The sequence below is a fragment of the Cryptomeria japonica genome, chromosome 3 (assembly GCF_030272615.1).
Source record: "Cryptomeria japonica chromosome 3, Sugi_1.0, whole genome shotgun sequence".
In the NCBI taxonomy this organism is placed as follows: Eukaryota; Viridiplantae; Streptophyta; class Pinopsida; order Cupressales; family Cupressaceae; genus Cryptomeria; species Cryptomeria japonica.
The window spans coordinates 1,004,724,139-1,004,750,769 of NC_081407.1; the positions used below are offsets into that span (position 1 = coordinate 1,004,724,139).

The 26,631-nt window shown below is 38.6% G+C and overlaps 1 protein-coding gene across 5 annotated transcripts in view; it reads right to left on the reverse strand.

Moving 5' to 3' along the window:
* Nucleotides 1-24,021, reverse strand: part of LOC131048474 (pentatricopeptide repeat-containing protein At1g71210, mitochondrial) — a 42,496-nt gene extending 18,475 nt beyond the window's left edge. For 3 of the 5 annotated variants that reach the window (XM_057982428.2, XM_057982424.2, XM_057982425.2), the window contains exon 1: nucleotides 20,735-24,021. In XM_057982428.2, coding sequence (XP_057838411.2) covers nucleotides 20,799-23,495 — 2,697 coding nt within the window. In that variant the 5' untranslated portion in view covers nucleotides 23,496-24,021 and the 3' untranslated portion in view covers nucleotides 20,735-20,798. Of the gene's footprint in view, nucleotides 1-20,488; nucleotides 20,581-20,734 lie in introns of those variants that run through there. The other 2 variants (XM_057982426.2, XM_057982429.2) reach the window with 2 other exon arrangements.
* Between the last annotated feature and the right edge of the window lie 2,610 nt (nucleotides 24,022-26,631).

Sequence of the window (26,631 nt, forward strand, 5' to 3'; positions counted from 1 at the left end):
AAGGGGCCCTGCCCCCAAACCCCCGTCGAAAAATATGGGGGGAAACTGCGTCGATAGAAGTAGGGAAAATTTAACCTCCGAGTCTGACACTAATTGGATCGACCAGGTAGATATAGAACCTAAGACTGTAGCCATGGCAGAGGAGGAGCGAAGAGCATGAGCACAGATAGGAGATTCAGAGGCAGATAGTGACACGGATGTTCCTGATGTTGGTGAGCATGGCATGGTGTCACGAGGAGCGGCTATGGTTGTCGAATCATCCAGGACCTACCTTAGACGCCTTCGCAGGGGGCCGAGGCCGGAGGGTGCAGCTGTGCTAGCTCCTCTGAGCCATAGGCTTGTAGTTGTATTTACCTTTGGTATTTGTATGAAACATTTGATGATGATCATATGATGACATGGATTTTTTATTCCATGAGTTTTGTAATATTGTATACATTTGACAATATTTATATATCTATGTTTGTTATTTCCTTCAGCTACAATTTGCATTTATGCTTATGTGATTGATGTATACTTGTGTATGTAATCAAATGAGCCAAGTTTGATGATGTTATTGTGTCTTTAAGGTGTATTCAATAAAGGGTGCCTAAACAATTTTTAAATCTTTAAAAATCTCTAAATTTCTTGAGTTTTTCACTTTGCCGAGTCCAACCGAGTCTGAAGCCAAGTCCGAACCGAGTCTGAACCGAGTCCGAGCCGAGTCTGAACCGAGTCCGAGTCCCGTTTCTTTGATCCTAACTAACTTGAGAAATTCTCTCAACCACCAAGACTTATTCAACAACTAGCTATGACTTATTCAGAGTTACAAGTCCTATTCTAATTTGACTTGTAACTTGTCTACTTGTAATTACAAAAGTGCAAGTAATGACTTAACTTGCAATTTACAAATATCTTTTTACAAGTAAACATGTCAAAAGAGAAACTACAACTAAGAAATTACAATTTTGAAAATGCAACTAAGTGTTGAAAAACACTTATGTTACAGCATATGTAGACATGAATCCTTCAAACTTCTGGATGATCATTTGCAGCTCATCAGGATTCGGTTCATAAGTATTTTTTGCCACGATCATGGTCTTCACAATAACATCGCTGCAACGAAGGATTGTGGCATTATTCTTCTCAAAAGAAGACTGATTTTCCTCTAAGAAGACTTGGTATGTAACCGAAGCTTGAATAGATACAGCTGAAAATGGTTCACTCTTCCACTCATGATGAATCTTCAACTGTAGATCTGAGAGAACCCTTTCTGATAATAATTCCCCATTTTGATCCATGATATTACAAAAAGCTTTCTCACAACGAGAAACAACATCCTGAAATACTTCCACTCGCAATCTCATGGCATCATCAATGTCTGCAACAAGTGACTTGAGAACAAGAGCTTTATTCTCCAAGAGCTCTTGGTATTCTAGATGCACAACCCTCGAAGGAATAACCTGATGTTCTAGAAGAACACTTATTTTTTGTTGAGGAATCTTGAGCCAAGTTGTCAAACTATCTTCCACCTTTCCCGAGTTCTGTTTGAAAGTGTCAGAAACCTAGTTCAATTGTTCCTCAATGGTCTTCAATTTGACCATCATTTGAAAAACCTCCTTCAAGACCTGTGCACACAAATCATGAAGCTGATCTACCCAAGATTCCAATGCTTGTACCTTTTGAGCAGCTCTCTCAAATCCTTGAATTGATTCTTGTGGACCAGAAGAACTTGAAGGATTGCTCCCTTCACTAGTGGATTTAGTGATCTTTTGAACAGCTACTACAAGTTGCCTATTCTCCTCTTCTAGCTTGTCCTTCTTCGCTAGAAGCTCATCATATCATTGTACTAGTGAAGCTACAGACTGTTGGGCATCATGCTTGACTAGTTCATGTGTTTGCTTACCCAATTCTACCCTTGTGACCCTGTAATCAGCTGCTTGCATCTCCTTGTGTGGCTTGTCTACAAGACGCTCAACAATTCCAGCCACCTTCATTTTGTTGTTGTCAACTATTACCCTTGAGATTGTCTTGGCTCTTTTAGCAACCTTGGGCCTAGATTGCTTGAGCTAATGATAATCAAAGACATCGGGAGAAATTTCCTGCTTCTTTCTCTTGGGAGTGAAAGAACTGTGTCATGGAGGTAAAGCCATTAGCTCTCCTTCAGTAGCAACTGAAAGCAAAGGAGAAGCAGTTTTTGTTTGAACAACCGTGATCACCCTGGGGAAAGTATCTGCCTAGATGGCAACCATGGCTTGCTTGGTAACAAAAGGGCATGAAGATTGTCTCATAAACTCCTCAAAGCCGGAAGTAGAGGTATCAATTTCTGACAAATGAATACATGCGGGAATATCCTCGAAGATTTCCAGCAAACTCTCTTGTTGATGATCAAGAGATGGCTCAACTGCTGAAATGGGAATGGCATTCTGAGGGGACTCATCCACTACCATAGGAACATCATGAATAGTGGAAGAAGCATCCACATTTGTGTCAAGAGGAGATAAAGGTAGCTCCATGGGGACCGAGGAAGGGACCTCATGAGGTGACTCCGAAGCTGATGACTTAGGAGCATCATCTGACTGTTGTTCTTCCTCTGGATTTTCGGGATCAATCACATGAATATGAAGCTAGGATTTCTCCTTCCCACGAACTGTCACCTCCTCAGGAGGAAGTACCATCACCTGACTCACCCTCAACTTAATTCTAGTGCCTGAAGATGATGCACCTTCCTTGTTATCTATCTGAATCTCGTACCTACAACCAAGGGGTCATGTAGAGTCATCTTCCTTACCAATTTTGATCTTGATAAGTTTAACACCATTACCTTTGAGCCAAGTGTTGGTCTTAGCTAGGATAGGCTGAAATCTCTCAAGAATGGAAGTGCATTCTTTGTGTGACCACTGAATTAATGAAAGTGGGGCTTCATCAACTCTTTGTGAAACATACTCTAGATCAAGCACATTCCTTGCGGAATGTCCACCAGGTTCAAATCAATAATCTCCTCAAGGATGAGCCTGCAATAATCCATCTTACGAACCTCCTTTTCTGCATGAAGATCTATCCAAATGTCTTCTATCCGATGCACATGTATAAAGGATTTTTTGATCCTTTCTTTCATGCCTCGGTAGTCAAAATCTGCTCTTGATTTGAATCTTTTAAGTTTGATCTCCTACAACTCGGTTTTTATGGCCTTGGCATTGGTAGATGTGATGAGGGAATATCGGCAATCTTCAATGGGTTAGTTGAAGAGATTCCCATTCCAACCTTATGCTTGGTTGATTGGTATGTATGAACAACCATGATCTGTCTTCCCAACTCCATAAGAATAATCTTATCGGTTGGGTATCTAGGAAGCATGTATGGTTGCCCACCATAACATCCAACTCTCGTGTATGTGAAAGTTGAGAACTGAAGAAACAAACAGCCATACTCATTCACCTTCTCCCATGCTTCCTCTGACAAAATTGACATGTAGTGACCAAAGAAAGCATCCTGAACCCTCCTGTAATGCAATCTATTGGGCCTCAAGGGCAACTGATCATAGTATTCCCACACAAGTATAAGCGAGCGATCACCCTTGGTAGAAAGACCAGGAAAATGTCTAAGTGATGTTGCTATATACACAAGATATGAGTTCATATAGAACTTCATAGTGGTAGGAACTGCTGCAAGTTGTTCACACAAAGCGTCACTGATTACTTCTCCCCAAGAGATGTGATGGGACTACCTTATGAACATGATAAATTGATACATCCAGGGTTTGAAAACATAAGAATGTTCCAAACCCAACATCCTACTAAGGAGAGTGATGGTGTCTCTGATTTCCCACTTGAAATCACGATGATGCAATTTGGCCCACCTTGTGAGAGCTACTTGTGGTTCATGAATCCACCTGTTAATGTGGTGCTTGCAATCCTTTTCCCTTTTGGCATGGTAATCAGCTGCACTACTTTTGGAAATCTCCATGTATAGGGCAGCAAATGGGATTCTGAAAACTTTCTCAATGGTGTCCACATCAAGATGGATTATGGCTTCTCCATCATCATTCTTGATGGTCCTTGTCAAAATGGTGAGCACAAGCAAGAACGAACTCGGGTTCTAGGGCAGCCACCGGAAAAGAAGAAGCATGGTGAATATAGCTGTCCAACAATCGCTGCATATTGCTATCCTTTGGATCCTCCACCCTTTTGATGAAATCTGACATGTCAACATGCCCTATTTCCGTATCCTTGATATGATCCATAGGAGAGGAAACTTGTGAAGGGGAGACCTCATTCTGGTACTTATCAAATTTGTATTTCATCTTTTTTGGAGGGGAAGATGATGGTAAATCTGACATTGAAGAGCAACCTGGTATGCTGCGATGAAGACTTAAAAGTGTCAAAGAAACATCAAGATCAGCTGCAACTATCATCTTTCCTCTTCAAATGGGAAAAATTCTAACTCTTGCACTTCACAACTTTGTGAGAGGAAGATGGGAAATAAATAGGGATGCTTGGAACTTGGCTTTTGACCAATTTCGGATCTTGGGGAACGTTTTACAAGTATACAAGTGGGGAAGAACAAATGTGCAATCGAGCTTTTGAAACCCGAATGCAAGCATACTTGTAAAAAGGAGAATGAAGCAGTGAGTGAAAAATGAGATTTTGACATGTAGGAAATGGTGGAAATGGTATGTACGGATGATGGCAACGAATATGAAAGAAAATGAAAAGATTTTGGGAAGATCATCTTTATGAAAATGGGAAGAACTTTCAACTTGTAATCAAGTTTTCAAAACCCCCTTTTTAAAGGATGAGCATTTTCCAACTTTGAAACTTGGAATTTCAACAAATGATGGTTAAGATTTTTTAACCAAAGGGATAGATCAACTATTTTCATCTCACTTCTAATCGGGTTTTTAAATCCTGAATGCAAGCAAAGAGGGAAAATGGGGAAAGACAATGCAATTTGCAAATTGCTTTGCAAACTTGGAACAAAGGGGAAAATCTTTCACAAAACCGATTTTAGGTAAGAGCAAAACAAAACTAACATATATACAACTTGATCAAGGAAACTTAAAGAAATTAAAACAAGAGAAAGAAAATGAAGAACAAGAAAAGAAAACACTTGATCAACAAAAACGACCTCCCAAGAACAAGAAGCAATCCTTGAAAGAAGAGATTGAATCTCTTAAATAGACAAAAGAAGGTAATTCAAACCCCAGCCACGTTTTTACAAAAACGCCATATGCTACAAAACGCCTATCAAATGCATGAGGAATCGGTCAAATGAAGCTTCCAATCTCCACGTCTAGGTAAGATAAGCCAAAACGACTTAGGAGAAGGAGGATTCGTGGCACTTTCATGAGGTAAATTGTGGCATTTGAAGAACACGTTTTTGTTGTTTTAATGCCTTTGAACCAGCAAATACGACTTCCAAATGGCACAAAAAGAGTTTGAAAATGCATGAAAATCGTTTAAGATTCAAAACGCCTTCCTCCTCCTAAAATCTCTCCACAAAAATCATTTGAATCCTTGAACAATTCAACTTCAATAGCTGGTCGGGTTCTTGGAGAAGGGCAACAAGTTTAAAAATTGCCAAGAACATATGAAATCAGGTTTCTAAAACCTATTTGCAAGTTTTAACGTGTTCACTTTTCATGCATTAAGGCAAAATTGGGTTTTTGAGAGAAAACTACAAGTTTAAAATACATGCCATAGGGAAATAAAACTCCCTTTACAAATTTTAAACAACTCAACAAAAGACTAGTAAAGGGAAAATAAAATTCCTTTAACAAGTCATAAAAATAACTTAACTTAAAAATAAAACTTGTAATAGGCAAATAAAATCCCTACTACAACTTAAAGTGACTTTATAAAACTTGTTAATGAAGGAGAAAACCCCTACCATAACTTAAAATCACTTGAGTGAAACTTTTTAGATAAATTACAAGTTTTATTTTAACTTTATAATTTAAAGTTCACTTGTAATATGTTCAAAAAGTTCCTACAATGACTTAAAAGATAAAAAGGAACAAGGAAGAAAATAAAAAGTAAGTTACAAGTTTAAAATTACATAAAGTGCACTTGTAACTAACTAAAAATTTCCCTACAACATTTAAAAAAAGAGAAAATTAAAACTTGCAACTTAAGAAAAATTTCCCACCTGCAGTCAAGGAGAAAAAACCCGAAATTGAAAGACAAACAAAGCAAACAAACTCAAAACGCGATGAAATTCAAAACGTGGTTTGAGGATGGACTGAGGATTAGTCCAGTTCAGGGGTAGAGCAAAATTCTACCTCGAGAAGCATGCCATAGAGTAAAATTTTCATTTTTTTACAAAAATTTCAATGTAATAGTCCATATTTTTTAAAACAAAAATGAGGACAACACTGTGGGTGTTTGTTTCTTTCCGCCCACAATCGTGTTGTTTTCACACGTTCGCGCACCTCTACAACACACGTTTTTCAACCCATGACTTAACTTGTGTGTGTTATGTTTTTTTACAATGGTTTCTACAACCCGCAACTACATGCAACAAGTTTCTCTTCAGTTTTTTCTCGCGGGCATTCAAGGGTTTCGTGAGTAATTTTTTGTTTGTGTTTGGGCCCTTTTTTGCTCTACAAGGCCTGCACTTTTCTACGACGGCTCCATCTTCAACGGAAGGTTATTTTGTAAACCCACAATGGCTTTGTATCTCTTTTGCCCACAACTAGTATTTTTTTTGTGACGGCTTTGTATATCTCTTCCGCCCACGACTAGGATTTTTTTGCGATGGCAACTAGGGTTTCAGCACAATTTTCTTAAAATCATGATTTTTTTATGCACCCCACGCCTAGTGTTTTCACGAGTTTTTGGTTCGGCTTCTACTGCCTAAGGTTTAATTTTAACCCTGCTTTTTTGCGCCTAGAGTTTTATTTTAACCCTCAATTTTTTATATGGCTAGGGCACATTTTCTAAAAAAAAAAATTGGGCTTTTTGTGAAACTCAACCTAGGGTTTCTGGAGTTTTTTGCATTGGAATTTGTGCATGTTTTTGCTGCCTTGAGAATCATGCCATTTTTTTCGTTTTCAGCAATTCCTCGAAAATCGTGAAAAATGGCATCTTTGACAAATATTATGCTTGAAAGCAGTCAGAAATACAATGGGATAAATTATAATACCTGGAAGTACCACATGCTAATGATATTCATGATCAAGTTGTTCTAGGCACTCAAACAAGACCCACGACAGCCAGAAAGGACCAAGACAAGTATGACGAGTGCAACCGTGAAGCAGTGATGCTCATCAAACTTTCAGTGACTGACGATTAGTTGCCCCAAGTGTCGTCTGACAAGACAGCTACTGAGATCTGGAAGCACCTAAAAGATCTCCATGAAACGTCAGATAAGAGTTGTACATTGTTTCTCAAGAATATGCTCTTCACAATCATGATGGATGAGAAAACATCTCTTTAGGAGCATCTGACAAAGATAAAGGATATTTGCGACCAGCTGGAGGCTATTGGTCAAAAAAAGGAGGAAGAAGATATGGTCACGATTACTCTGAAGAGTCTGCCAAAATCTTATGAGCATTTCATTGAAACGCTCAACATTACTTCAACAAATGTCAATTTGAAGTTTCCAGATCTTTGTAACAAGCTTTTACAACAGGATTGTTGGAGACAGCAATTTGGGAGTAGTGCCAGTTCATCCGCTACTGAACAAGCGTTCTCTACCATGTCTTCTGCTAAGGACAAAGGGAAAGGTCACGCTTTTTCAGCTGAAAAGCTCAAGTCCTCAAGATAGCAAGAAGAAAAAGAACGTTCAATGTAACTCTTGTCACAAGTATGGTCACATGAAGACCAACTATCAACATTGATTTGATTCTAAACAAAAAATTAGGGAGGGTCTCAACCCAAAGCAAATGTCGCAGAGCACTCTGATCAAAAAGAATCTGCCTTCTACGCCTTTTAGGCCAAAAGAACTAAAGATCCAATGAAATCTTCTGCTTGGTATATCGATTCAAGGGCTTCTCGACATTTTACTCATCGTTGAGATTGGTTCACAAAATTTGAACCATTCTCTGATTCAATTATCTTTGGAGGAGAGGAGTATACTGTTGTCGGCAAGGGCAACGTACAGATTCACTCTGGAGGGAGAAATTTGATATTTCTCGATGTATACTATGTTCCAGGCATGGAACTTAATCTTCTCTCAGCTAACCAGATCATGAGGCATTCTCCCCAGTTGAATATTATTTTCAATTCCCACACTTGTAGCATTGTTGATAGGGAGACTAGCACTACAATCGCTATGGGACTTGAGGATCATGGTCTTTATAGTCTTGTTTATTTAAGTGATTCTCAAGAACACACCATGGCAGCCAGGAGTACTTCCCTTAGAAATCTTTGGCATCAGCATTATGGGCACTTGAATGTGCACTACCTCTCTTAGTTATCTCGGGAGGTTTTGGTTGCTGGTCTACCTGAGATCCAAACTCAAAATCATGGAATTTGTGGAGCTTGTTAGGCTAGGAAGCAACATCAGACACCATTCTTGGATGGTGATTCTTAGTGGGCCTCCAAGGTACTTCAATTGGTTCTTACTGATGTATGTGGACCAATGAACACTCATGTTACTGGGCCCAGGTACTTTTTATTATTTGTTGATGATTTCAGTAGAAAAATGTGGGTATATTTTCTTAAGAATAAATCAGATGTGTTCAGTACATTTCAGCTGTATAAGGCCTTAGTTGAGAAAGAATCAAGTTCTCAGATTGTTACTAGGTCAGATAATGGGGGGGAGTTTCGTTCATCTGCTTTCTCCACCTTTTGTGCTACACATGGCATTAAGTGCCAGCTTACCATACCATACTCCCCTCAGCAAAATGGTGTAGTTGAACATCAGAATCGCACCATTACTGAAATGGCTCGTTCTATGTTGGAGCATAGAAATGTTCCTAAGAAATATTGGGATGAAGTCGTTTATACTACAGTTTATCTTTTGAATTGATCACCTACATAGGTTGTTAAGAAGATGACTCCTGAAGAAGCTTAGTCAGGATGAAAGCCTAAGGTGGGCCATTTGAAATTTTTTGGTTCTACTGCTCATGTATGGATTCCAGAAGCCAAGCGTGCCAAGCTAGATTCCAAGAGCCGGAAAATTTTGTTTACTGGTTACAGCAACAATCACAAGGCATACAGGGTGATTGATGTGGAGACAAATCATCTCATATTCAGTCGTGACGTTGTGGTTGATGAGAATACTAGTCCATTTCTTTCTTCTACTACTATAAGTCATGAAGATCAACCTATGAAGGCTTCTAATTTGGGTGTTTGTCTTCCCTTAGGATCACCTAAAGGGTGGGCTTCAGATCACTCCGACTCTGACGATGAAGAGTATCCTAGGCATGATACTGCACCACCTAACATTCCTGAGGATCTGCATATAGATGACTTTGTTCCAATACCCCCAAAAGATGTTGTTTCTCCTATTCCAAATGTTTGTACTTCTACCCTTCGGCCCAAATGGTGGGCCAAGACTATAGGGGATCTCCAAAGTGATGAGCTCATTGAGGGCAGATCTGTTCGCAGAAAGAGCAAGCAGCAAAACACAGTTTGGATGGAAACTTCATCAGATGGATATTAAGAGTGCCTTCCTCAATGGTGAATTGCAGTAAGAAGTTTATATGACGCAGCCTCTTGGATTCAAGGTTCTCGGTAAGGAACATCAAGTTTGCAAATTGGTGAAAGCACTCTATGGCCTGAAACAGGCTCCTTGGGTTTGGTACATCAAAATTGATTAGTACCTGGTTGATCGTGGTTTTCAGTGCAATCCCTCTGACACTAATCTGTATGTCAAACACTCTAGTGATGATATCCTTTTTCTTGTTGTCTATGTTGATGACTTAATCATTACTAGCAGTTCAGCACATTTGATTGCAGCAATCAAACAGGATTTGTACAAGGCTTTTGACATGACAAATTTAGGGCTTCTCCATTACTCTTAGGTGTTGCGGTTTGGCAGACTGGTGACAATATTTTTATCTCACAGTCTAAGTATGCCAAAAGCCTGCTTGACAAATGTCGAATGCAAGATTGTCAACCTACTTCCACACCTATGGAGAAAGGGTTGAAGTTATCGGCCAAGTTTGATTCACCTATGGTGGATGAAATAGCATTCAGGCAACTAGTGAGCAACCTCATTTAACTCACTACCAATAGACCAGATCTCAATTTTGTCGTGAGCTACATTTCTCACTTCATGACAGTTGCAAAAGCTAATCATTGGGTTGCAACGAAGCGTGTGCTGCAATATGAGAAGGGCACTTCAGATTTTGGCATTTTGTATAGCAGGTGCAAGGATCCAAAGCTGATTGGTTATACAGACTCAGATTGGGTAGGTTCAGTGGATGACAGAAAATCCACTTTTGGGTATAGGTGTTGTAACATGGACTAGCAAGAAGCAACGGGCACTGGCTCTTTCCTTGACTGAAGCAGAATATCAGGGAACACTTAAGGCAACTGTGAGGCAGTTTGTGGTGCAAGAGCACCCATAGGCCTATCATGCCTCCAGGAGTCAAGTTTGAGTTTTTGTCTTGTTCTATGTTGTTTCATGTTAATAAGGCTATGTTACCCCGAGTTTCCGGGACGAGGGCGACAAGGAATGGCAGGACAAGTTTCGGGACAAAAGGGGATGGCAAAGGGGACGGCTATATAAAATATAGGGAAATTTTAAATGTTCATATGAAAAATAGATAAAGCACGTATATTTACATTATATTCATATGAAAACGTGGATAAAGCAGGTATATGTACATTATAGAACTTTAACATACCACATTTGTGTTCAAAATTCATTGTCAATACTCAATATGCATTCATAATTCAGAATTCATTGTCAATACTCAATATGCATTCATAATTGAAAATACATTGTCAATATGCCAACACTTGTTTGCATGTAGTTCATTGTTTCTTTCTGGTTGGAGGATATTTTGATAGTCTTTGATTTCAATTATGACCTACAACCGCTTCTTTATGCACTACAAAGTTTTAGGTGTTTGTGAAATTCTATACCAAGCTGTTATTCATATTTCTAAGTGCTTTTGGCAATGATTCAGACCTCTTTACCTTTCATAATTGTGAAAAGTCCAATATTACAGACCTGCAACCACTTTTTTACGCAATACCAAGTTGTAAGTGTTTGTGAAATTTATTACCAGGTTGTTGCTCATTATTTCTAAGTGCTTTTGGAGGTGATTCAGACATGTTTACCCATCATATTAGTGAAAATACAGTTTTACAGACCTATAATAAAAAATAAAAAATGTTTTTTTTGAGCATTTGAGTCTTTTTTTTTAAATGTGCTAGGAAAACGGGGATGGCTGGCTGTCCCCGGGACGGTTAGGGGACAGGGGGATGTCCCCCAACCATATCGGGGACAGGGGACGTCCCCTTTGAGAATCATTGTCATCCCCAAGTTTCTAGGACGTTTCCCACAAATTTTGCAATTTTGGGGACGGCGGGGGGACGTCCTCTAGCCGTACCCAAGTCCCCGAAACGTCCCCAGTACAGGGATGGGGGATTTTAGCCCGGGGACGCGTCCCCGGGTTATGTAGTAATAAGGTCATTTTAGATCATTTGGAGTCATTTTGGAAGTTTGTGGGTCATTTGGTCAAAAGTTGTAAAAGTTGTCAATGTTGTAATGACAACTTTTACATTGTAATGCCAATTTTTTAAAAAGATGTTAAAAGGTAGTTGGAGGTCGGTTGCAGGGGCAAACCTGATTGTAATAGCATAAATATGCCTTGTACACACGACCCCAAGGGTTGTTAAATGTTGGAGAACAATTGGAATGAAAATTTGCATCTTTGAGCAATGAGATTTGGTGGTTTTCTCACATTTTGACTGTTCTTTTGATTTTGTACGATCTGTACGGCATTTGTACAAACTACACATGATTGGATCTTGTAGAGGAATGAATCACCTTTCATTTGCAATTGGTTTGGTGGTTTTTCATTGAGTTTGGAGAGAGTTATGGCCATTTTACCATAGGCAACCCTATAAGACTGTTTTTTTTCTGGAAGTTGCAAGCTGTTGTAGCAAATGGTACGGATTGTACGGTGCATTAAATGATCTGAGACCAATTGGGAATGAAAGTTTGGTGAATATACTTTGATTTGTTTTTTTGTTTCATTCAAATCCATTGAGAATTAAGAAAGTTATTGTATTTTTGAAACCCTACCTAGGGTTACCCGAGAGGGAAAAAAATGTAATATCTTTTGTTTTACACGATGGAAAATGCTAAACTTTTGTAGGAAGATCTGTACATATGTATTTTCATATTCCAAAGTTGCAGATTGGTTTGACAAGGGTTGCACGTGCAAAACATTGACAGTATGACTGATATCTCTATGTATCAGTCTGGCAAGAGCATGAAAAGGGAAGAATTTTGATATGAATGCTAGGGTTTGAGGGTGGATGGTTGTGGAAGGATGTGAAGGGTTGAGGGAGGACCCCAAATGCATAAACTTAAAGCATTGAATGGTTTGGATTGTGTGCTCACCAAAAGTCCAAGCCCTAGGACTATTATGGGAGACTAGGTGTGCCAAGGAGAGGACAGTCATCTTTTTCCTTTCTTGTCATATTTAAATCATGTTTGTAAGTGTTGTTATCCACATAAAAAGAAGTGATAAAGTCCTCCCAAGTCTGTGAATAGTAAAACCAAGGCAGAATATCAAACATGTGCAATCATAAACAATAATCAAATGCAAAATATAGATACCAAACCCTAGCTGATCAGCACTGATGCAATATTTCAAAGCCTTGTAAATCAAAAATGCAACTTCAAACAGCAAATTCAAACCCTCATAATGCTGATATAAACCCTCCAATGCATTGCAACAGCAGGTCTAACGTGTAGATGAGCAGTTTCAACAAATGTACTTTCTGATTTATGTACGAACAGCAAGTATGAAACCCTTGAACAGAAATGGATATCAGGTATGCTTGCAGATTTGTCTATTGATAGCAATATGAAACCCTAGGACAGCAATTACACTTAGATCTGAATTTAAAACAGAAATAATCTACTTAGAAAAATCAATTAGAAACAACAATATGAAACCCTAAATCTGATCTTTGCATTAATGACAGCTGGAAACAAAACAACACTTCCTGATATACTGAAATTTCACCAATTTTCAGCTAAAATAACTGAAACTCGCTGATAAATGCAGATCCAAATGATGCAATAAAAATCAGATCACAAACTCTCAAAGACCTCAATGAATGACACTAAAAAATGGCAACAACTATGTTGTACAGTGGCAGCTGCACTATGAATTACGGTGGCAGTGTGTGGCAGCAATATATGATAGCAACAAACCCTGAATAAAGTCTAATTTTTATAGTAATAGCAGCAAATAATGATTATCCTCGATTTCACGCTCCGAAGTCCAAACAATGAATATTTGTAAAGTTGCCAGCTAGAACATTAGTTTGATTCGCCAAATTTTCAAAATCAAACACAAACCCTAGCACTTTTTGATCACCAAAATTCCATTGTGGACAAGGTGAGAGCATATAGTGACTAGAATGCGAGCTAATAATCAAGTGTATTACACTTATTGGCAGCAAGCCATAAAGTCACAATGCATACAAATGCAAATTCACAATCCAGGTCATGGTGGGAAGCCCTCTGGACTCATTACAAATCAATGTTATAACAATGATTTAGTGGCCATGCCTTCTAGATCAAACGCAAGCAATATGAGAGCCCTAGCAGAGAACTGCACATAGTTACATTATCAATCTATCAAATAATAATGCTAGAATAAATCATATAATATTGAAATAAGATTTCATGCTTTTCACCAAATAGCAATAATAATTAGAAATTATCAATGAAATGTATTCAAAATATCAAAAAAGAAATGCTAGAATTCTGATATAGCTCCAAAATAAATAAACAACATACCCTGATTTTGTGTGGCTCATATAGAAAATAACCAACAACCATTGAAATCTAAAACAAAGAGAAATATGATGCAACAGTCACCCAAATTTGTACAAGAAGTTGTAGGTAAATATAACAAGAAACAACTAAGTTAAAACACCCAATATGAAACTGTATGCTGATGATGGATTACATCAGTATAAATAAGTAAAAATTTCATCATCCAAAAGTGCAATTGGCGTAGTATTGGTTGTTGTTAATGTTAACTGCTCAGATAGACGCCAAAAGATGCCCAATTCACCTTAGAAGGTGGCACAGCCTAATATGGAGTATTACGGCCTGCAAGAAGGGTATGTATAGCTGAAAAGTGAAGTCAAAGGACAAAAAGCTTTCTGGTCAGTACTAGTACAGCTGCAAACAATGAATATAAACCAATGGTAAAGCCCCTTTAGACTCTATTCAATCACAAAATTCAAACTTCATTGAAGAACTTGTATGGCCCAGCTATAGTGGTATGGCCAGCAAATAAGCATCATAATCATAGCAAATTAAATTTGCTAAGCAATGATAGCTATTCAGTAACTGAAATCTAAACACTAACAAAATAATAAATTTGACACTTCACACAAAAAAAAAAGAAACTAGTAAATCTTCTAACAGCTTTGAACATAACGGTGAGCCTGTAATGTCCCCACTTTGAAATAGAATTTAATAATAAATAATAATAATTAAATTTAAATATTAAAAATTAAATTAAAATACCAATGAAGCTCTTGCAGTGTTCCCTCTCCGAGCTCGTCTCCCTTCTCCCTATGATCTAGACTGGGAGGACGATGATCTCCTACGGGATGACCTTTAGGATATTTAACTCTTACCTCCATCTTTTTGAGTGTGCCCTTGATTGTGTTCCCTCATGCTTTCTTTATATGTTGTTCCCTCCCGAAGGACCCATGTTGCTTCGTAGGTGCTTGGATACAAGAGGTTGATTATTTTTATCTGTTGTTCTCTCCCGGAGGACCCGAGTTACTCCGTAGGTGCTCAAATACGGGAGATTTTATGTCGTACATCTTCTATTTGTCTCCCTACTTCTATCTGTCGTATCTTGCTTTTCGATATTCGAGAACGATGCAAAGTGTTGGGGGCATTTTGGGCCCTCTTCCATGTTGACCCGAACTTTTATTTTATCTTTGTCTTCATGTGCTCTTCTTCAGATCCGAGAGCTTTGGTGCTATGATGATATACCCATCTCGCAGTTATATTTCATATCTTTTCTCACTGCTATGGGTTCTGATGCCAAACTATCGGATCCCCCTGTCCTCTTGCATTTATCATCGATGTTGTGGACTTTATGTGCCACCCGCTACTAGTGGCATTCCACAAAAACATCTTGCTATGTTGACATGCCACAACTGCTCTTCTCCTTAGAATAACATACCTTTCATATATCTGCATGTTCTGCATTTGTTATTTAGCCTCTTGTGTCTATGTTTCTGGTCAATCGCTTTTTCATGTTTGCCTAGGTGGGCGCCAAACCACTTGATCTTTTTCTTTATCAAGTTTGCCTAAGTGGAGGCCAAACCACTTGATCTTTTTCTTTATCATGTTTGCCTAGATGGGGGCCAAATCATTTGATCTTTTTCTTTTTTATGTTTGCCTTTCTAGGGGCCAATCTACTGCTTATCAAATTTGTCTTTAATCTCGCCCAATCGCATGGCTATCTAGCGTATCACTACCCATGTCAGCAAAATCTCGCCCTATCATATGGTTATCCATACTAGCATAAATCATCGCCTTATCGCATGGCTATCTAGCGTATCGCTACCCATGCCAGCACAATCTCGCCCTATCATATGGCTATCTAGCATAACGCACTTTGTTATCCATACTAGCGTACCTCATATCACGGCGGTCTCTTATCTTGTATCTTTTTGTAACAGAGGGGCTTCCCTCCAAAGCGAGGTTCATTTCTGTTACGCTATCTCATCTATCATCTATCATCTATCTTAAATCTATCCTTTATCTTATCATCCGGCATGTTAGTCTGCAACTAACATGTTTGTGATTTATCGGTTAGCAATATCTACTTCAAACTTCTCACTGGGGGCAACCTCGTTTGATCAACAAAATTTTACCTCCCTGTCGTGACTCTTTTCTTTATATTCCTCTACTTTAGCTTCGCATCTCTCAACAAAGACATGCTCGCTAAAGTGGGGGCAAAATGTAATATCAAAAATCGCACCTAGCACAATTCATCACAACAAATGGCACCTTCCTCCATGTCATCGAAGGTCGTGTACCACCATCTTTGTCCTTTTGTCCACTCGAGATCGCTTTGACAACTTCAAACTGGTATTTCACCAACTTTGTCGACATGTCACCTTTGGGACTATAGCGCGGCACGGAGATGTCAGCGCAGTGCGCCAGCGTCCCAAGAATCTGACAATTTGCAAGTGGCCATTTGAGCATTACGGCTGCGCTTGGAAGGAATCGTAACGCCCCTGCATGCGCCCATCGACATCGGTTTTTGGTCCAAAGCCTATATCTCTCCAGTTTGAAGGCATTTTTGGGATCTTTTGGCATTCTTGGATGTTTTCTTGCAGGTTGGAGCCATTGGGCAATATTCACAGATTTTCTAGCATTCTACAGACCACCATTGTTGTAGACCTTCACGTAGCTCATAGCGCCATCTTCACAAGTCGTAGAAGGGGATTTTATTCACCTCTTTCTTTGATTCGTTTACATATTCACATTTGTCCATTTCAAATCTATTTTCAATTCTCTATTTATCTATATCATTTTATCATTCCTATGGCTAATTCTTTGGGTTGTCCGTGGTGGTGGAAACACAAAAAATGGGGGTCTAACTTAGGCAAACTCCAAAACACAACCCCAACATTTTCCCTTCTTGCTTGTGTGTAAACTTGCAGTGGTGGAAAAGCTATCGTCTTGCAGGAGGGTTCTATCGTGGACCAACTATGAGTTTTTATTATCCTCCCTTATCTTATTCTTTCATTTCGCATTCTGCAATATTTCAATTATTTCATTTTCCATACTGTCTCGTCAGTTAGTTTAGATGTTTTTATCATTTCCGTACAGCTTCTGTGTTTCGTCCGTATAGGACGACAGCGCGCCACACTGGTGTCCCAGCTCCGCACGCTCGTCCCGAGGACAAAGACTCAACAGAGTCGTCCAGGAATCTTGTTTATAGTCTGTTAGCTTAGTTTGTTATCTTCATCCCCTAGCTTACCCTTAGTGCCAGTATAAGTGAGGTACTGGAGGATCAATTTGTCCTCTTGGGTTTATCATCCTTGAGGTGACAAATTTCCTCCACTACAATGATTAAATAAATGATAGCTGTTAATTAATTGATGGCTATGCTAGGCTACTTATAGTGTCATAACACCATATTTGAGCTAGAAAACCCCAATGCAAGGTGAAAAACCCATTTGGTAGAGGCAACTACTCTTCTACCTAAGTATATTACTCATGAAAAAGAATGATAAAAACACAAGATTGTTCCTCTCAAAGGTGGAGAAGGTACAACACACGATTGTCCCCTCTCACTTTGCCCGATGAAATCCATGCTCACATTCCATATATAGATTCCAATGAAGAAATGAAGAGAACTGACCTTTCATTTCCTCGTCCTTGTGTATTCTCATGTGCAATAAGGTCTTTAATATCTTCCAAGATGTCTTACAGTCACAAGAAATTTGTCGCTCACTTTGTATTCCATAATTACAGAGTGTACTTGTAATGGACAAACTACAACTATGCATCTACATTAGTGTCCAATACACTTTTTCCTTATTGTACTCCTTCACAACTTGATTCCTCAGCTGCCTTTGCATTTGAATCTGATTTTATATTCACATTCTTTTACTATGTTCATGACTGTACAAATTGATTACTCATTTGGAACCCATTCAAATCACTATAGGTTTAGGCAGTTTATACTTCCTTGCGAAGACTATGTCAAGAGTGTATCTAATCAACTTTTTCTTGTTGGGAGGTGTTTTGAAGGCTCTAAAAATTTGTTGCAGGTGTGAGGAAATCCTCTAACTGCAGAGAACTATGAGAGAATGACATCAAGTGTTACCAGAAAAACACTTCTTGTTGGTATGAGTGTGTTGTGAGTCTCCAGTGGGCATGTTGTCATGCCCCCGCCAATCTGCAGACTTGTGAATTATCGCTGGCTTAATAAATACAAGTTGCAGTCTGTAAACCTGGAAAAGAGCTAGGTCCAACCCAGTCAAGAGAATGCCCTAGCCATTCAAACAAGGGCCGACTAGGGTAATAAATGATAAAAAAACAATTTATACTCGAGGCTGACCCCTCTTGATTTGGGCGCCCAAATCAGAAGGTAAATTAAAACATTTTTGGGCCGAGCCTATCTTGGCACCCATGTTTGTGTTAAAAAAGGATTTAAAAATAAATAAATTAAACGGAGGTGGACTTGGTTTAAGTGTTACTTCTCTTGGGTGAAGGGAAGCTTGTGTGGGGTATTTAAGAAAATAGATTGGTGGAGTTAGATGGAGGAAAAAAATTATTGAATATTAGTTCGGATTTAGAGCAGATCTTAGGGCAGGTCTGAGGTGCATTTGAGATCAGATTTTAAGGTGAATTATTGCCAATCTATGAGCAGAACACATTGAAGATTACAAGCAGAATTAAAGAAGCAAGTAACCAAGACAGAACATCGAAGGAGCTCAGGGACATCGAAGAGATCAGCAATCTTCATAATAAAAATCAGACCAGCGATAAGACCAGATCACAAGTATTATTAAGTTACAGGCTGTAACATTCTATTTCTTTGGTATGAATGAATAATTGTTTAATATAAAAAATGCCTGATGTATGCAGTAATAAATGCACAAATTCTTATTTACTAATATAATATATTTATGCACTTATCACCATGTATGCTAGACATAAGTAGTAATATGATTACCAAGATAGCAACAAACAATCATGGCAAGAGAAGTTAGCGAATACAAGGAGGAGGAATGGCTATAGATTCCTCATTAGGCACACCACCTCACATGAGATGGTGAAAGGCCACATGAGGCCAAGAGGGAGAGATATTTGTGGTGTTTGAAGATGTTTCAAGTTTTCCCAAGAAGCAGGCCACACCTCCCATTCGTGCTAATAAGGTTGAGTTTTGGGGTTTAACGATTTTGGGTATCAATCCAATGTTATTGTGATTGTTGGGTGACCCTTTTTGAATTATTTTTCTAGTAGTTAACTGCTGGGTCTCCATTCCTAGAAAGGCCATACAATTTCAGCAGGCCATACAGACTGACTAGAGCTGGTGTGAGGTGTCATAGAGTCTAGCGCAGGCTTTGAGGGGTTCTTTCACCATGGAAGAAGGCTTCTAGATCCTTGTGGTCATCTGCAGGTGTTAACTGTTAAGGCCTTGTTTCAGCTTGATTTGAAGTAGAGAGGAATTATTTTTTAAATTCCCCCTGCTCATTGGTGCCTTGTTTCTTGGCAGTTCAGGTATGAAACTAAAATAACAGACCATTCCTTGCACTTCTTTGTAGCAGCAGAGGTTTCTCAAGGCTGTTGGGTATGATGGACATGGATATGCAACTTGGGAGGGTGAGCTAATGCTGGTTGGAGGTGTTGTTTAAGGAATGTATGTTGCTGTTGCGAACTTGTAGACTTATATCAGTTTTTCTACAACAGAAATCACTGCTGTAGCAGACCTATAGCTGATTGTATTCCTCTCCTGTGATGATGTTTGGTGAAAATTAGTGTACTTGCAGTCTATCGCCATAGCTGAATCGTAGTCCATGCTTGTTGGGTGGGAGGTTCTTGAAGGTCACCACTGCTGCCATAAACTGCAGACCTGTAGCAGCAGCTCGGTGAAGTCAGGGGGCCTGCTAGAGTGATCATTTTGTGGTTACAGACCTGCTATTACACTTAGAACATTAAATCAGACCTTTATTGCTCACTAATGGCTCCAGAAATAAGGTATTTTAATATGTATGTTCATTTCATGAAATTGAAGCCTTATTATGTATGACTTGTCATTGAACATTGTATCAGTTTGCATGGATTTTAAAATGTATATCAGACTTACGAAAGCAGTTAAAAACACCATTTTATGTTCATGTCGTTAATCACCCTTGCACAAGTTTCAGAAAAAAATAATTTAGGGGTGTTTATTACAACACACCATCCCAAAAGTGATTAACTTTGAATCTAAAATTTCAGCCCTTTTTGATGGATTCAAAATGGCCAAATATTTTGGTATAAAATCCAGCCGAGTGTAAGGGGATTCTATGGTGACTTTACAACCAAAGATAAAAGCTTTGTTGAAAGCTGAGTTGCTTTGTAAGATTTTTTTTGTGTTTTGGGGAAAATATATGGCTACAGGCATGCTTCAGATAAAACTTTAAACATGTCTGCATCTTAACATGCGTATAACATGAAGGCTGCACGTTGTATGCTGGACTGTATGATAGCTGTGGGAAGCAGAAAGATTACACATCAGATAAATTCATAAACGGTTCTGCTCTATGTAAATAATTTGGCCATAGTCTGGGATTATCAGATTCTAATTTCAGTCGTATTTTAGTTTTCCCATTGTATTTGAAATTGAGGTAGTCGTTTGTACTAGGTTGAATTTGACGGCTTGTGCATCTTTGCGTGTGTGACCATGGATACACCCAGCCGCTATAAGATTCAACAATGTAAAAAATTTAGTTTTTCTTTTTTTGGCCAAGTCCCAAATTTATACCCCTGATTTACCTATGAATCAATCAATCAATCTCAATATATGTATACAAGCTTCCAGAGCTATGAAGTACAAAAAGTTAGAGAATATTACCTGATAGCTGATACCTTAAAGACCTCAATTAGAAATGCTTCAAACACTCTTTAAAAGTGTGGCATCAGACCTTTCTCACACCACAGTTGATTAATGACCCATATATTTTTTCTGTCCAGCTGCTTGGATAAAACCCCTTTTCAAGCATTTCTTCCATTAGCTTCTGAGCTTCAAGTACCCTGCCTACCCTGCAGAAACCGTGTACTAGGATATCATAAGACCATGCATTTGGAACACGACCTTTCTCATACATTCTGTTGAATAGACCATAAGCCACTGTCAGTTTGCCCTCCTTACACACGGATCTTAGTAATAAATTGTATGCAACAATATTAGACCCAAATGATTGCTCTATTGCTTCTTCCAGAGTTTGTAGACTGAACTCAAGTCTCCCTGCATTAGAAAGCAAACTAACAAATGTCCCAAATATCCTAACATTGGGAGAATTTCGTTGCTTACACATGTCTGTAAAGAGATCCCAGGCCTTGTCAATGTTTGCTACCTTAAAACTACAACGCAAAAGTATGTTGTAGATGAAGGGTGAGGAGAGACGACCTTTCATCTTCATGTGATCAAAAACCCACAATGCGTTGTTGAATTTGTTATCCATGCATAAAGCATGAATAAGTTCCTCATAACACTGAAGATTGGGTGTAAATCCTTTCCCAATCATCTCTTCAAATTTTGAGAGTCCTAGCTCTGCTTTGCCTGCGTTGCAAATCCCACTTACCAGAACACTGTATAACTGTCTGTTTGGGGGACGGTGGGTTAATATTGCTTCAAAGAATGTCAATGCATCTACTATCCTTTTACACTTCAAGTAGCCATGTAGCAAGCTTAGATGGTTACTTGAAATGGGCATATGCATATTATCTAAAATTTTTTCATATACTCTTGTAGCTATATCTGATCGGCCTGCATCGCAAAGACCTTTTATAAAAGAATTGTACAAATTAGCATTGTGGTTTTGAATTGTTACATTCATGTCTAAAAGTTGAACAACCTGATCTGCATGACCTGTTTCACAAAGAACCATTATTACAGCTTTGTACAAGTTGTGAGTTACAAAGTAGCCTTCCTCCTGCATTTCAAGCAATAGCTTTGAGGACATCTCTCCCTTTTTTGCATCACAAAGGCTGTATATTAGTGCATAGTAAATTTTTTTGTCAACGGTCATGTTATTTCTTCTCATTTTGCTTGGCAGCAAGTATCCTTCTTCCACCCTACCTGCCTTACAAAGAGCAGAAATGAATTCTTTGCAAATAGGAAGACTGGGAGCTTGGCATCTGTCAATACCCATGTCAATAAGTTCACACATCTTATCATATCTCCCAGTCTTTGATAAGGCACCTACAAGAATGGCATAAGTCTGTTTACCTGGGAAATAACCTATTTCTAGCCCGTCTTGTAGGACACTGTAAGCTACCTCGATGTTTCCAGCTTTGCAAAGACCCTTGATAAGCTCATTGTAAGTCAAATTATCTGGAGTAAACCCAATTTCCCTCCTTCCATTGAATAAATCAAACGCCACTTCAATCAGTCCTCCCTTGCAGAAAAAACAAATTGTTGCATTCATGGTAGCCTGATCTGGGATAATATGATTCTCTCTCATCTCAACAAGCAAATCCAACACCTCCTCGAGTCTGTTTTGTCTCAGGAGAGCGCTTGCCAAAGCATTGTAGCAAAAATGCCCAGGAATGTATCCTTCAGAAGCTTTGTTACGGTAGTAATCCAATGCATCATCCACTCTCTTCTGTTGAAGAAGAGTGCTGATCCATGTGTCATAAACCCTGCACATTGAGAATTTTCCCTCTTCCTTGAATTCTTCTATCAGCTGGTAGGCTTCTTGATTTCTTTTTTCTTTGCCAAGTGCACTAACAAGTGCAACAAGTATGTCTCTATTAATAGGATCATTGTTCCTTCTGAGTTCATCGAACTTTGTCTTCGCCTCATCTACTTTCTTCCTCTTGCATAAAGTTTTTATCATCACATAAGAAGTGCCAGAATATTTTAAACCTCTGTCTAAAATATGTCTGCAAAGTGAATCAACAACATCGAAGAATTCCTCTGCTATCAACCTATTCAATAAAACGTTGTATCCAAACCAATCTAAATCTAGCCCTTGAAATCTCATCCGAGCAAGCACTTGCAGTGCGATAACTGGCTTTCCTGCAAGTGAATAGCCCATTATCAATGTCTCGTAATATCGAAGACCGATTATTTGTCCCTGCATCTGAAATGACTCTAGCCAATTCAAGATGGTTTCGGACATTTTGGCTCGATAGAGCATTTTGAACAGGGTGAAGTAAGCAACTCTACCATGATGATAGTTACTCTGTCTACCAGCCCAATCAAAAAAAATTAGGCCAAGAAATATATCATTCTGGCATTGAAGTACCCTCACAACGCATTCTTCTGTGAGGTTGATGTTGAGTTGTGCAAGTGCAGCATCATCCTCAGGATTCGCAAGAACCTGGCAAATTCTTTCCGCATCTCTCTGCACCTCTGCATTTCTCCAAACGGGAGGCCTAAGTTTCCTGTCTGTAAACCACTCTTTGAAAGTCCTAGCAACATCTCTCAGACTCAAATCGTATGATGTTTCTGCTACTGCGCCGACTAAGTTTGATCTTTCACGGAAATGCACTGATGGCATCCCATCCCTGCTTAGCAAAAATCTAGGCTTTATAAGTCCTGATAGCCTGCGCCCTGCTAACAATATCGTATTGTTTACTAGGAATATTTTCATATATCTCATCATCATTCCTCCAAGTGCCTGTTGTTAGGTTTGTAATCAATAATCTCGTCTTTGTATGATAGGCATATAGCATGCTGCCCTCTGTTGACAATCAGAATTAAAATTTGATCTTGGTGAAGGCAAATAACTGGTAGGCCAATTAGCATATTCATCTTTTGTTGGGTTTAAAAGAATATTGGCACTGAAAGGTATTGCCAGCATGTTTGCATATGCATTAATTCAAATTCATTTATTCACCGGTATGTGGAATAGGCGACTGACCTTGAGCAGAAATGTAGAGGCGGGATAAAGTTGTCCATCAATCCCTGATCAACTAGTGTGCAGGCCCTCGAATGCCCTTAGATTAGGCAAGCGTAAGCCTGCTCGTTGCCCCATACGAAATGGAACAATGCACCAGCTATGCTGCAAGTTTATCCCTAGTGATTCCGGGTAGAAGGCGACTAGGCATTTTATTAAGTGGTTCCTGGGATCTCCGAGGCATGCAGGAAAACAAATCCAACCAGTCAATCTTTATGGAACCATTTTTCATCTTTAACTTCGTAGCAAGTTCTTAATTTAATGAAAATGAAGAAATTTTAATAAAGTTCAAGGGATCAAGGTTAACATATTTTGAAGTTTTTTTTTTTATTTAAGAAATTTGTTGTTTAGTGAAGTTTGGTTTCTTCAAATAATTCATTTAAATTGTCCATCTTTCAGTTGTTTTGAGATAGAATAAGAATAGTGTCATTCCATTTCAATCATTTTTTGTTAAAAAAAAATTTAAGTTATTTGTGTCGACTCTTCTTTGAGGATTGTTCATCTATTTGTCTCACATTTAAGATGATAAGAACCAATCCTCAATTAAGCAACTAAAATTTTATTATTTTCTTTAAAAAACCCTCATATAAGCATTTTCAAGTGAGATTGAACTCTTTGACATAACGTGCTTTTTTCGGACCAATTTGTTCAATCCACATGATAGTCCTAAACTTTTCTAATACAAACTTGTTTATCTCTTCATTAGTATTAGAGCATTTGTGCAAATTAAAGGATACGTGATTTTTATTTTTATTTTAAATAATTAAAAATTTGGAGCTTTTGTCTGATGTTCTTGATATTAATTAAAAAGTGGAACAACCTATTATGTGGATATGAGTCTTCAAATGATCATTTCGAAGTGTTGAACATAATCATGCAAGGAGGATTCTAATAATTGTGTGTTACAATTATATAAAAAAAAGTATGAACCCTCTAATTATACATGAGCAATCACCTTCTACATAATTCTACTCATTAAGAGAGTCCCTTAAATATTAGGTAGCACATTTTATTTTATTATCTTTGTTCAAAAGTCTAACAACTAGCTCATGTTTTATTAGCATGATAGTTTAATAGAATATCATGTGTGATACATATCAAATCCAGATGATCATGGAGGACAATCTACAACTCATATGGGTGATGGAGATCACTCAAACAAGATTGCAAATTTTAGAACATGCATTAAGATCTTATAGACAAGAAGCAAAATAACTATTGCATATTTGATGTGTTTAAATCATTAAGAGAACTCTCGAGAGTAAGAAACAATTACAACACAAAAATTAAGAGGGAGCAAAGGTGTTCCTACAATAATCTATGAGAGGATTTGTGTGTATAAATTAAATTGACCATACAATTGCAAAGAAATAAACACAAAAGTAATATGGTGGCGGATTGTCTGGCGAACCTAGGCATTAATTCTGAATCTCAAACAATTTGGCATGGGGAAGAAATTAATATGAGTATTAAAGAGCTCCTCGGAAGGATGGATTTACGGGGAAAGAAGGACCGCATAATTATGATAGTTGATATGAGTAATTTATGCATTGATAGAAAGGTAATGATTACTTGGCAAAGTGGCGGAATCCCAATCAAATATAATAACACTCCGCACACTTTGTGGGTCATCTTTTTCAAAATCTCGAGAGACAATGGGAAGAAAGCTTTGAGTTTGTAGAAGAACAGAGGTGAAAGTCTGAAATTGAATATGGGAGGTGATTTAATGAGGGAGGAACTAGACAACACTTCCAGATGGAAGGATATGTCAAAAGTTTGGGCGAAGCTAGAAAAAGGGTCCCTAACGAGTTTCATGGAGAAGCTGGTTGATTACGACAAAAGTAGGGTAAATCTCGCAGTCTCCAAAATAACTGAAAATTGGAGTAATGGGTCTTTTAAAATCTATGGTGTGAGGTTCAAATTGGACGCGGGCCTCATCGCAACTGTGACAGGTATGCCCCACTCAGGGCTCAATTTTTTTAGAGATCTTAAAGTTTCCAATAATGCGGTAAAACTTTTCCCGCATAAGGAAAAGGAGAGGGCTAAAATTGGAAAAGCCACAGGGAGTTATTTTGAAGCCTCCAACATCAAGAAAATCCGGGGTTGGGTTTTGAATGCCATCATGGAATACATAACTGTTGAGGGCCGCTTTTCTAGGGCCCACACTTATCACTTTGTGTTATTAAACCACTTCAGGCATGAGAAAAGGGTTTCCCTACCCTACTATCTCTTTAGGTCCCTGTCTAGGTCTCTCAATAAACACAATAAGAAACCCATTGAACCCGGTGCTCCATTGTGGGCTCATTTTGCTCATTTATGAGCACTGTAAAATTATTTCTATGCAAGAAAACAAGAGGTTGTCTGATTTATGAGGCTACTCCGAGCAAAACAAGTAAGAGTGCCACTGGGATGAAAGCCCATGATGAAAAGAATGATACAGAGGAAATTGGAAAAGAGGGAAGTGAAATGGAAATGGATGAGTCAGAGGGTGAGGAAAGTTGGAAAGATGAGGATGTGGGTGCAGAGGAAGAAGAAGGTGAGAACGAGTCCGACAATGATAGCCCAATTCACAGTGCTAGCTTAGGCAACAACAACAGCCAGCCTATGGTGGATAAGGATGATAAGGATAATGAGGAAAAAGATATGAATTCTGAGAGGGAGAAGAACAAGGAACCCGAGAAGGAAACGACTAAGGATAGTTTGAGTGAGGATAAGGAGAGCGCTGGAGAAGGGTTATTCCTAGATAACCTTAAAAAACTCACTGAGGCTAGATTGGGTTATGACAAATAGACATATGAACTATTGAAGAACCTGGAAAAAAATGGGAAACAAATGGATGAGAAAA